Source organism: Poecilia latipinna, unplaced genomic scaffold, assembly GCF_001443285.1.
Source record: "Poecilia latipinna isolate Pla-1442-1.1 unplaced genomic scaffold, P_latipinna-1.0 Scaffold552, whole genome shotgun sequence".
NCBI classification, from domain to species: domain Eukaryota; kingdom Metazoa; phylum Chordata; class Actinopteri; order Cyprinodontiformes; family Poeciliidae; genus Poecilia; species Poecilia latipinna.
In genome coordinates, this window is record NW_015113168.1 from 8,468 (window position 1) to 19,948 (window position 11,481).

Sequence of the window (11,481 nt, forward strand, 5' to 3'; positions counted from 1 at the left end):
ATGTATCGCAAAATTGATATTATTACACAGCCCTAGTTGCAGGGGACTTTAACCATGTGAAACTGACGGACACTCTGCTCAGTTTTTATCGGCATGTCATCCTTCTTACACTCTGTATTGTATGTACACTAACATTCACGGTGCGTACAGAGCTCTTCCTCGCCCCCATCTTGGCCTCTCCGAAAACATCTCCATCCTGCTGGTGCCAGCATATCGTCTGCTGATGACACGGATTAGGCCAAGGAGGAAGACAATCACTGTGTGGCCCAGGGATGCAGCCTGTGAGCTTCAGGACTGTTTTCAGTCCACAGATTGGCAGGTCTTCAGAGAGGTGGGTCCTTATGAGGTAGAGATGTACCTGGAGGAATACACCTCCTCTGTTTTTGGCTTCATCTCCAAGTGTGCTGATGATGTCACCACCACCAGGACAGTAACCTGTTACCCGAACCAGAAACCCTGGCTGAATGTTGAGGTGAAAGCTCTGTTGAAAGCTAGGGACGCTGGGTTCAGGACAGGTGAGGCATCAGCACTCCGAGAAGCGACCCTAGGGTTAGCGTTAGCCTAACTCTAACCCCTCACTGCCAGATGCACTTAACAAGTCCTACTCCCGCTTTGAGCATCTTAAAACCCCCCTCAGCACCAGATTAATACCACCTCCTGGTGACATGCCTCTTTGTGTGACCACAGCAGATGTGAGGAAGTCCTTCCAGGAAATCAACCCCTGTAAGGCTGCAGGCCCCGACAAGGAAGGGTTCTGAGGGACTGTGTACATCAACGGTCTGAGAGATCTTCAACACCTCAATGTTACTGTCACCTGTCCTCTCCCACTTAAAGACCACCACTATTGTCCCTGTCCCCAAAAGCTCCACAGTGACAGGCCTGATTGACTGCCGACCCATAGCCCTAACATCAGTAGTCCCCACTAATATTTAAATATGCTGATCCATGGATCAATTCAATTCAATTTAAAAATACTTTTAAAAAAATAAATGTCTTTGTAAATGTAGCTATGATAGCTGTTTGAATTAGGTTTCTAGTAAAAAAGCGTGAAAATCTGTTCAGTTATAATTAATTAAATGCGCTGTCACTTCATTGTGCCTCAAACGTACAACGTTGAGTGGAGCTGGCGACCACTGCAAGATGGCAGCCCTACGTCACGTTTGCAACAGCAGGCAAGAGCGGTCCATGAGGCATCTATTCTTTTGTTATGTCTATGGCTCAACCTCTCACGTCTAGCTAAGCAAGGGTGGTGGAACCAACTAAATTTCTCACTCTTTAGTTGCCTAGCAACTCACTCACTCTTTGGTTACCTAGCAACAGCCTGTCGAGTCACTTGCGCAGCAGCAATTTCTGGTTTTGCCTTCATTCCTCATAATTGCTTAGAAATAAAAAAAATAATTTAAAAAACATTGTGGTGTGAAAACTATGGATAAAACAGTTAAGTATTGCAAATATTTAAAACAGAAAAAACTAATAGAGAAGTATTGATACAGACTGATATAAAATGCTTATTTCATGGTATTGTAATATTGTTCAGCCTTACCATAATTAGACTATTTCTGTGTTTAAAATCCATTTTAATTAGTTATTTAGGATTATTTTCTACAAAATTGAGTTTGATTAGTTTGAATTTAATTACTGAAATTCATAGTTTGGGTAATGTTATCATTAATCAAATCTAACAACATTTAATTTCCCTTTGGGATCAGTAAAATTGAATTTGTATCATTTGAATTTTACCAAGTATTCTTTTTGTCCAGCTTCTAGTGAAAATATCTTAGCACACTTAAAATAAGACAAAACTGATTAATAAGAAACTTTTGAGCAAGATACAGAATTTTTTTTAAAATAAATAATTCCTTAATATTGATTAAAACAACTACTAGTTCCACCGGTGGAATATTTCATTTATAATATGAAATGTTATGTGATGTAAGAAATTAAACAAATAGATCAGTTAGTCTTTAAACAGAAAAATAAAACAGATTTAAAGCTCTGACATCTCTATATTTCCTCCTTCCGTAGCACAGAAGGCTTCCATATGTGAGCATTTATCAGAGCTAGCTTGGTAAATCTGGCTAATCGCTACTAATATTCTCCATCAAAATGAGAAAATTGACACTTGGTTATTGATTTTTTTTTTTCAAACTCAATACTTTTTTTAAAAAAACTATTGAGCTTAAAGACATATCAAGAAAATATCCGGTTATTTTCTCTGTTTTTCTATCATACCGTTAAGCTAACAGCTCCCTCATTCAACTTGCATCAGCCTGTAAAGAGCCCGGTGTTCAGACCTACTTCTTCCCTGTTCAAACACGCCGTGTTCAAAAGGTTCCGATCATCACGAGTCCGCAAAGTCAAGAAATTTAGTCTAATTCCTATAAATGTTATCAGGAGAATACAAAAGATCCGTGGTATTTCATCCATAACAAAAAATATACACCTACAAGCAAAAATTACTGTTTCTAAATGTGATCATTTCATTGATTGTTAGCAAACATGTCTGGGGAAAAATTTCCACACATAAAGCAAAAAACTGGTTTGATTGTTATGAGTGAGAAAATATTTGATCATCAACTACAACATAAAATGACACGTGGTTTTAAAACATTTATCTTCCAATAAAAAAAATCTGAGCAGTGTGGCGTGCATTTGTACTTAGCTTCACCCATCTTCCCGTTAAATCTGACTCCAGCTTTTCAAGTATGTACTGAAGTTAAAAAAAAAAAAAAACTTAAAATGGTTGAACTTTATTTATTTTGGAGAATCATAGTTAGGTGGAGTGATAACAAATATAAATGCAACACTTTACTGAACACTGCAAGATTTGTGAAATTCGTGTATATACTTCAACTGTTACATCTATCATAAGAAAACCTAATAAAATGTAGAAACACTAAGTACTGGATTCATTATGAAGCTGTTTGATGTAGAAAAATCAGGTATATTTAAAATAAAATTCCTCAGTTACATTTATTGTTGACTCTATGGCACCCTTCAGATGTCTTTTTTCACCTCCTTCACCATCCTGGTGTAAGGAAATGCTCAGGTTCTCGACTGTTCATATTTGCAGGTTTATCTCACGATCCCTTGGCGATGTACAACTAGAGTCCTTCCTCTATTGCTCCATGGTAGTGAGAAAATATGTTTAAAATGCTAACAGTAGCATGTAAACTGTCAACAGTGCTCATTGTTTCCTGTATTAAAGTTGTTCGGGTGCTAGCATTAGCTAAGATGCTACTGCTAAGTGTGATAACTATTCACACTAATGATTTACCATTTTATATTTCATCCTCTTCATAATCATGCTTTTATTCAAAAAAAGCAACAAACAAACACAAATGAGACTACAAAAGTAGCTTTGTTCTTTATGTTTTTTGTGTCTGGTCTAAACTGCAACGACATGAGTATGGTCATGTTTATTGGCTTAGATTGTTCATCATTTAATTTCTAATTTGTGTTGCGTTTTAGACACTGTTCCTCATGAATGAAGCAAACAATAAAATCTGACCTTTGATTATCCGACCTTGATTGGTAAATGTGTCAATTAAAATAAATAAATAGAAAATAAAAATTTTTGCGTTGCACTAAATTAGACAAAACCACAACAAATTAATGTTTTACAATATTTCTTTTTTTGCATGTGACTATTTGGTGAGATAATAAACCCCAAATTAAGTGACGTGCTCATGTGGTGCGTGCTTGTGTACGTTCCAGATCAAACGAGTGTCTCCCACATCCTGCTGTGATCGGCGTCGTTGGATCCAAGTGTGGTTTAAACAATCAGAGGACCACACTGGGGGATTTTGGTCACCCAGTGAGACACTGAGCAAAACACTGCCGCCGCCGCCTATCCCACTCCTGTGTTTTAAATGTCTATATCTAACCTTAGGTCTCCTCACATCAGTAAAAGAAAAAGGTACATGACTTTATCTCTCCTCCTTCTTTTCCTCGTGCCTTTACTTTTCCCTGCCGAGACAGCCGTTTGATTCTGCGACAGACACTGAGGATTAGCAGGAGGAGGAAAACGCCAGCCCTCCTCAGCTGCCAAAAGTCTAATGTCAACTTAGCTACCTGCCAATCAAGCCATGGGATGCACCGTGAGAGTCTGGATGTTGGTGTGTGGACGGAATATCTCAAGCTGCAACATGAACCATTATAATCAATGACATCTAGTACGGCAACCCCCCCGTGTACTTTTCAGATTGAGAATAAAATATGGATAAAAAATGGGTAAGTTTTAGTTCATTTACGTCTTCTAATCCTTTCATCCTGCTCTGGGCCTTACATGCCGATACACCTCGCTTCTACTTTAGCTCACCTGTCGAAAATGTTCTCACTTCTCACGGAGCTATATCCTTATTTAGGTCATCAAATTGGCTGGCTTTTATTTCCAGAAGCCTACCTGCAAACCTTTCCAACTACATCCGTCTAAATCCTCCCCCTGAGAACGACACCTCGACTTTAGCGTTTAAATGTTAATCATTTGTATTATTCTTGTCACCCAAAAATGTGCGCGCCACTAAATCATACCTGCTGGTCGAGGTGTCGCAGTTGTCCCCTGGTCTCCTCTGCTTTTGCTGCTAATTCTGTCGCGCTGATATGCAGCATATCTGTGTTAAATCAGCGAGCAAGAGAAAAACATTTAGAGTTTCACATAAACACAGATGGAAAGAAGTGAAGGTAAAATTACTTATGGTTTCTGGGTGTGGACAGTTTCAAATGAAGTACAAAAAATATTACAAAAAAAAAAAAAAAGTGTCCTAGAATAACCTGTGGTTGACGTTGAGGCACTGGTTGGTTCACTGACAGGACAGCCGAGGCCGGTGGAAAAGGAGAACGTCTGGGAAGTTTCTGTTCCCTCGCTGTCTTCGGTACCGTCCACTATCCTACAGAGACACAAAGGAAACTACGGAGTAACGTCTAGACTCTGGAGTTGCCCCAAACCTCTCTACCCTGAAAACGCATGAAAAATAAGAAATAGCAATTCTATAATTATTAAACTCAATTATTATCATATTTATGGCCTCAAATTGAAATTCCTGTTTTGGTCTTTTCTTCTTAAACCTCTGTGGATCCTAAAAAAAAAAAAAAAAAAAAAAACAATGGGCCAAGGTATAGATCATACTGGACATGTGTCAATTACAAACCATGGCGATGTTTTGTACTCAAATCAAACCACTGATTTTATTTCTGGATAACTAAGTTCTTCCATACATGTGACGGTAGATTAAATTAAAGAAGTGTGATCCCAATGGTTATGTAATGCTAATAAATCATGCATATCATGTAAAAGTTAACTTTGTTTGATTACAGGTCAACTTTTTCATATGTCATAAGAGAAAACTGTCCCAGTTGGGGGTCAAAGTCTCAATGAATCATCACGTAACTTACAATATGATTAAGTTTGAGCAGCACTCTAAAAACGTATTGCCAAAATTCATCAAAAATATTCATCAGTATGCCTGAAGTTTTCAGAGACAGTAAAAGAAAAATCGACCTTAGCATAGCAATGTCCAGACTCTGACCTCTCAATGTGTTTGAGACACAGTAGACCCAACAAATGATCTTCATTTTGAAGATTATTTATTGAATATGTCCGATGATGAAGCCAGTGGCGACTGAACCCACCTGGGGCTGAGGTTTGAAGGGTCCAGAGCAGTTGGCGTGATTTCCTGAAGGTTTTTCTGAGAGCGGCCCAAGCTGCAGGTGACGGTCTTCTGGCGGGGCTGGCACGGAGGAGACTTCCTGACGGCGTCCCTGAGGTTCTCAGGCCGACGGCGCTCTGTCAGAAGAGACACAGACTCGGCGTTGTCGCGCTCGTCCTGGTCCGAGTCGCCCTCGTGTTCCTCCCGGGCCTCGGCTACAGTGGGTTGGCCCTGAACCACGCGCCCGTTCCTTCTAACCCCAGACTGGGACGGAAATGAAACAACGATTGATCAATCCGTGATGTGTGGACATGGATTACATACCCGAGTAAGAACAAAAATAGAAGCTCTAAATCCACCAATTAGTATGTTCCCAGTGAGGGCCGGGAGCCCTCCTGAAGTTAACCGGCAAGACAGGCGGATTGATTTGTCTGTAAAACATCTCAGCCGCTTCCCTGCATGTGAAGCGTTTCGCAGCTCTCTGCCCTGCCGCAGCAAACGACTGGAACAAATCTGTGAAGAATTTCTAATTTTCCATGATCAGTTTCCTCGTGAAACCATCACACCAGGACAATTTTGCTAATAATCGGAGTGAGGGCGGATTTCTGCTGAGAGTCGCCGCTGCAGAGATTTGTTGGAAAGGAAAACTGGTCGAGATCAACATTGAGTATGTTAAAATGTCAGACATGTCTGTTGATTTATTCAAACTTTTAGCTTCAGCTTGGGCAGGACCTTGTGAAAGTATTTTGCGAGAGACCAACGGTTGCATATATAAGACATTTGAAACTACGTTTAAAAAGTCTGATAGCACTGGCTATAAGACTTATAGCCAGTGCATATGCTGTAGCATATTCTACAGCATAGAATATGCTGTAGATATTCTATGCACATATTTCAAAAACACATAAGAAAAAGAAAACAACACTTTCATAATGCCTTTATAATTAAAAAACATTTCTTTAATTTGGTTTTATAACATCCACAGTGGGGGAGACAAAAGATCCACATGTGGCTCTGGAGCTGCAGCTCGCTGCTCTATTTACATAAAGTCCCAATAAGACACATTTTGTGTTCTTAAAACTCACAAAACGTGGGAAAGTTCAAGCGGTGCGAATAGCTTAGCAGGGCCCTGCAAATAATGAGCGGGTACCTGAGACTCATGTGCTGCTGTCGACAGTCTGGTCTTCACCTGGAAGACAGCCAGAGAGGAAACGCTCAATGCAGGGAGGGAACAACATGTTGGTTTTATGTTCCGGCTCTTCTTTTTCCCGAGGAGCAATTTGGCAGCATCGTCTGGTCAGTTCTTCTCCAAACCGAGCAGAGAAACGCAACAAAATAACTGCACACAGCTCACAGTGAGACAACGCCGGAAATGTATTCACCACAATATACTGGTGCCGTTATGACATAGCCTCGGAGCAAACTGAGCAGCGCAGCTCGAACGGCGCTCTATCCTCAGGTGCCTCCACCTATCTTCATTTACTCAGTGCCGAGATTTAGGCTGTCCCTCTGCAGATGAGTTTCATCTGAAAGCCCTGCGGCGCACTCCCTCTGTGTGTGTGTGTGTGTGTGCGTGTGTGTGCACGACAGCGAGTCCCAGTTGTGTTTGTGCAACAGAGTAAAACACCTGACTGTAATTACAGAAGCAGAGCAGCAGAGCAGAGCCGGGTATCCCAGCTACTTTCGCCAGCTCTCTCTTACAGCTACCTTAACTAGGACAGTGTCCTAATTTCTGTCCATTAGGCTCAGCTACAAACCCAAACTAAAATCACCTACACATTTTGTGCCAGAGCCTATACTCTCAATGTAAACTCAGTACAGGAAATTGAGAAGCACACAAGTATGGGTCATGCCTTAATTGATTTTTATTTTCAACGCTGAGGACAAACACAATCAGGAACTCTTGGGGTACGTGGCGGTTTTACAGACGAGTTGTAAAAGTCGTCTGTAAAACAGGACATTTTTAGGACATTATTTTAGGAAGGCGACGGCATTTCGGTTCATTTAAGCGGTTTGTTGACAGCATACAAGTCAGAGCTGTATGTTCAGCTACTCAAACAATGACTCACGTGTGTCTCGTGTCCCTCCCGCAGGTTGTATGTGAGGTCCTGCTGGATGTCCTGGACAAAGTGATGAGAGTATTCAGGGTAGAGGTCCAGCACCTCGTAGAGCCCTTTCAGGTTGATACACTGCAGGTCACAGTAGGTCAGGGCTTTCACGTCTGCGTTGGTTTTTATCACACGGTTGTCTAATGACAGGTTCGCTCCGATCAGGTCACCTTTACCTGTTCAGAGAGAGAGAGAGAGACATGAAAAGAGGGCGAGGAATGGGGGCCACTTCAGAATGTTTCCACTCTGATAAAAGGGGCTGAAGATGCAGGCTCTCTAGCACTCATGTTAACACTTATGCTTTATATTTTTTTGTTTTTATATGTATTTTTAGAGAAATATTTTGCCTGAAAGAGGTTGGTAATAACGCCGAGACCGCTTTTTATGTTCAAGATTCAACCGAGCGCCTCGTGCCGGCATGAAATCTGCTCAGTGATGATGAGAGGACTGCACCCAAAAGCGGAGTTCAAAGGCGTATGAGGGATAAAAATAGATGTCAACAAGTTTTTGCTTAAGTGAAGCAAACCAGAAGATGTTGCTGGAAATGTAAAGAGATGCAAAGACTTTGTGAGACACGAGGAACTACCAAAGAAGAAACAGAACCAGACAGAAAATGGAGAGCTAGCCATGAGGGAACAACTGGAGAGTTTGGTAGAAATTTGAAAGAAAGATTTCAAAGTAGACAGTAGATTTTTTTTTGTTGACATTTTGAAAATCTATTACATAATTTTCCTTCCTCTTTACAATTATGCTGTTTTTTGTTTTCCCATTGCTTTCTCTAAAAACCACTGAAGTTTTGGGTTAAAACATGTAAAATGTGAAAAGAAACAGGATTTAAACATTCGCAAGGCAATGCTCAACGAAAGGAGGAGGAAAATGGAAAAAAAAACAACAAAAAAACAAAACAAAACTTTTTTGTCAAATACTAAATCAAAATCCAAAACATAACAACCAAAACAAATCAGACTATGCAATATGTTATAAAATATATTATATTAAACATCTAGAAGTATTTGCCAACTAAAATCCCTTTTTCGTCTAGAGTATGTCTGCAGGTCTTTCATTCTGTTCGCCAATTAAAATCAGCACCATAGCAACAGATGTAAGCGTTTTTTTATGTTTTTATTTTTTATTTTTATTATTAATAATGATTAACAATGTAACCTGCCAATTAAGTTTTGGTAGATATTTCAAGCCCAGATGATCAAGAATAAAGAACTTGAACCAGAAAATATTTATTTTGTTAGTTTCAGCAGATACAGATTTAGATGTAAAAAAAATAAATAAATAAATCACTAATGTTAACTCTAACTAATTCTCATATTTGTAAAGTAGCCTCATCCACAACACTTTTATGAAATGTAGCAGTTTGGGTGGAGTGAATGTGACAGCTGTTTTTGTACAAATGGACTGAAGGCGAGGCCCCCACCACCCCCCTCCCCCCAGCAGCGGTAATGTCCCATAAGAAGTGATAAATGATTCATTAGGGTCATTGTGAACTATGAGGGCTGCTAAATTACAGCGGCGCAGCTGAAGGAGCCAAAGTCGTGACTGTTCTTATTTCAGCCCGCTCTGTCTCTATCCTCCTGTCTGTCAGATCATTTATTGTCATATTACTTCACTCAGTCCTCCTCTCTCTTCCTTCTTTCGTTCTGCACCCCCCCGCCCTCCCTTCTCGATGACTTCCTCCTCGCTTTCCACCCACATATTAGTTTTCCTTCCTTTTCTCCTTCCTTCCCTGTTAAACTTTCCCGTTTTTTTGTTTGATTTCCGCACTTCTTTATTTCTCCATTATGCTCGTTATTCTGTTTTTCCTAATACACACCTCACTTATTTTTTCACCCATAACTTTGCTGCTCTTTTCCTTTCATCTTCAATTCGATTTTTAATTTTTTTTTTCCTGTTTTCTCACCTTTACTCTGTAATTCGTCAGCATCTGCCCAAAGTTATTTTCATCTATAATTAATCTGCATTCTTTCTTGTCTCCTTTGTCTATGTATTCACGATTTCAACGGTTAATTTGTTATTTACCTCTCAATCAGCCCTTCCGTCCTTCATTTTTTTAAAAACAGTTCTTCTTTCTCTGTCAGACCATTGTTTTTCTGATGACCCATGATATCCAGTTTCTCCCCTTTCAAGAGTCCTTCTCCTTTCCTCTTACACATCATCATAACCTCACTTGTTCTCGCGTTGCGTCTACTACGGACTTACAGATCTGTAACTATGGGCTTTTGTTTGGACAAAAACCATTTGGGGCCGGAGGTTAAAAAGAAACCTACACAAACTCATCCACAGTGGAACAGGCTGAGACACAAAGAAGCAGCTTTGTCCTTCAGCGAAACACTCCGTGTCACTCCAACCTTCTGCACAGTCAGCAGACAATGCTATCTGCCTGTCAAACCCACACACACACACACACACACACACACACACACACACACACACACGCACACACACACACACACACACACACACACACACACACACACACATATGCCTCCACCCACCCAATCAAACACACACACACACACACACACACACACACACACACACACACACACACACCCACACACACACACACACACACACACACACAGAGACACACTGCTGTGAGAGGGTTAGAGAGANGTGTTTTTATGACCCAGCATGTTGATTTTATGCGCCAGAGTGGACTTTTTCAGCTTCAGGGTGGTGTTTCTCTCTTCCAGGGTGTTGTTTCTGCGCTCCAGGGTGTTGTTAATTTGCTTCTGGGTGTTGTTTATCTCCTCCAGAGTGTCGTCCATTTGCTCCTGGGCGGTGTTTGTTTGCTCCAGGGCGGTGTTTCTCTGCTCCAGAGCGGTGTTTCTCTGCTCCAGAGCAGTGTTTTCCTTCTCCAGGGCTGTGTTTCTCTGCTCCAGGGTGGTGTTGTCCTCATTTAAAGTTTTGTTTACTTTGAATAGTTTTTTTAATTCTTCATCTTTTTCCCGAAGCAGCTTGTCTTTTTCAAATGCTGTCTGTTCCTTTTAATTTAATTAATTAAATGCGCTGTCACTTCATTGTGCCTCAAATGTACAACGTTGAGTGGAACTGGCGACCACTGCAAGATGGCAGCCCTACGTCACGTTTGCAACAGCAGGCAAGAGCGGTCCATGAGGCATCTATTCTTTTGTTATGTCTATGGCTCAACCTCTCACGTCTAGCCAAGCAAGGGTGGTGGAACCAACTAACTTTCTCACTTTTTAGTTGCCTAGCAACTCACTCACTCTTTGGTTACCTAGCAACAGCCTGTTGAGTCACTTGCGCAGCAGCAATTTCTGGTTTTGCCTTCATTCCTCATAATTGCTTAGAAATATAAAAAATAATTTAAAAAACATTGTGGTGTGAAAACTATGGATAAAACAGTTAAGTATTCCAAATATTTAAAACAGAAAAACAAATAAAAAAGTATTGATACAGACTGATTGATATAAGACGCTTATTTCATGATATTGTAACATTGTTCAGCCTTACCATAATTAGACTATTTCTGTGTTTAAAATCCATTTTAATTAGTTACTATTTAGGATTACATTCTACGAAATTGAGTTTGATTAGTTTGAATTTAATTACTGAAATGAAATGTTATCATTAATCAAATCTATATGAGTTATAACAACATTTAATTTCCCTTTGGGATCAGTAAAGTTGAATTTGTATCATTTGAATTTTACCAAGTATTCTTTTTGTCCAGTTTCTAGTGAAAATAT

General features: G+C 40.1%; 1 protein-coding gene across 1 annotated transcript; it reads right to left on the bottom strand.

Moving 5' to 3' along the window:
* Positions 1-3,543: 3,543 nt before the first annotated feature.
* Positions 3,544-10,539, bottom strand: LOC106952990 (potassium voltage-gated channel subfamily H member 8-like). The gene is made up of 6 exons (XM_015041471.1): positions 10,398-10,539; positions 7,718-7,932; positions 6,799-6,837; positions 5,632-5,912; positions 4,774-4,889; positions 3,544-4,613 (listed from the first exon to the last, which is right to left on the bottom strand). Exons 1-6 carry the CDS (start codon positions 10,537-10,539, stop codon positions 4,528-4,530), a joined length of 879 nt encoding a protein of 292 aa, XP_014896957.1. The 3' UTR covers positions 3,544-4,527.
* Between the last annotated feature and the right edge of the window lie 942 nt (positions 10,540-11,481).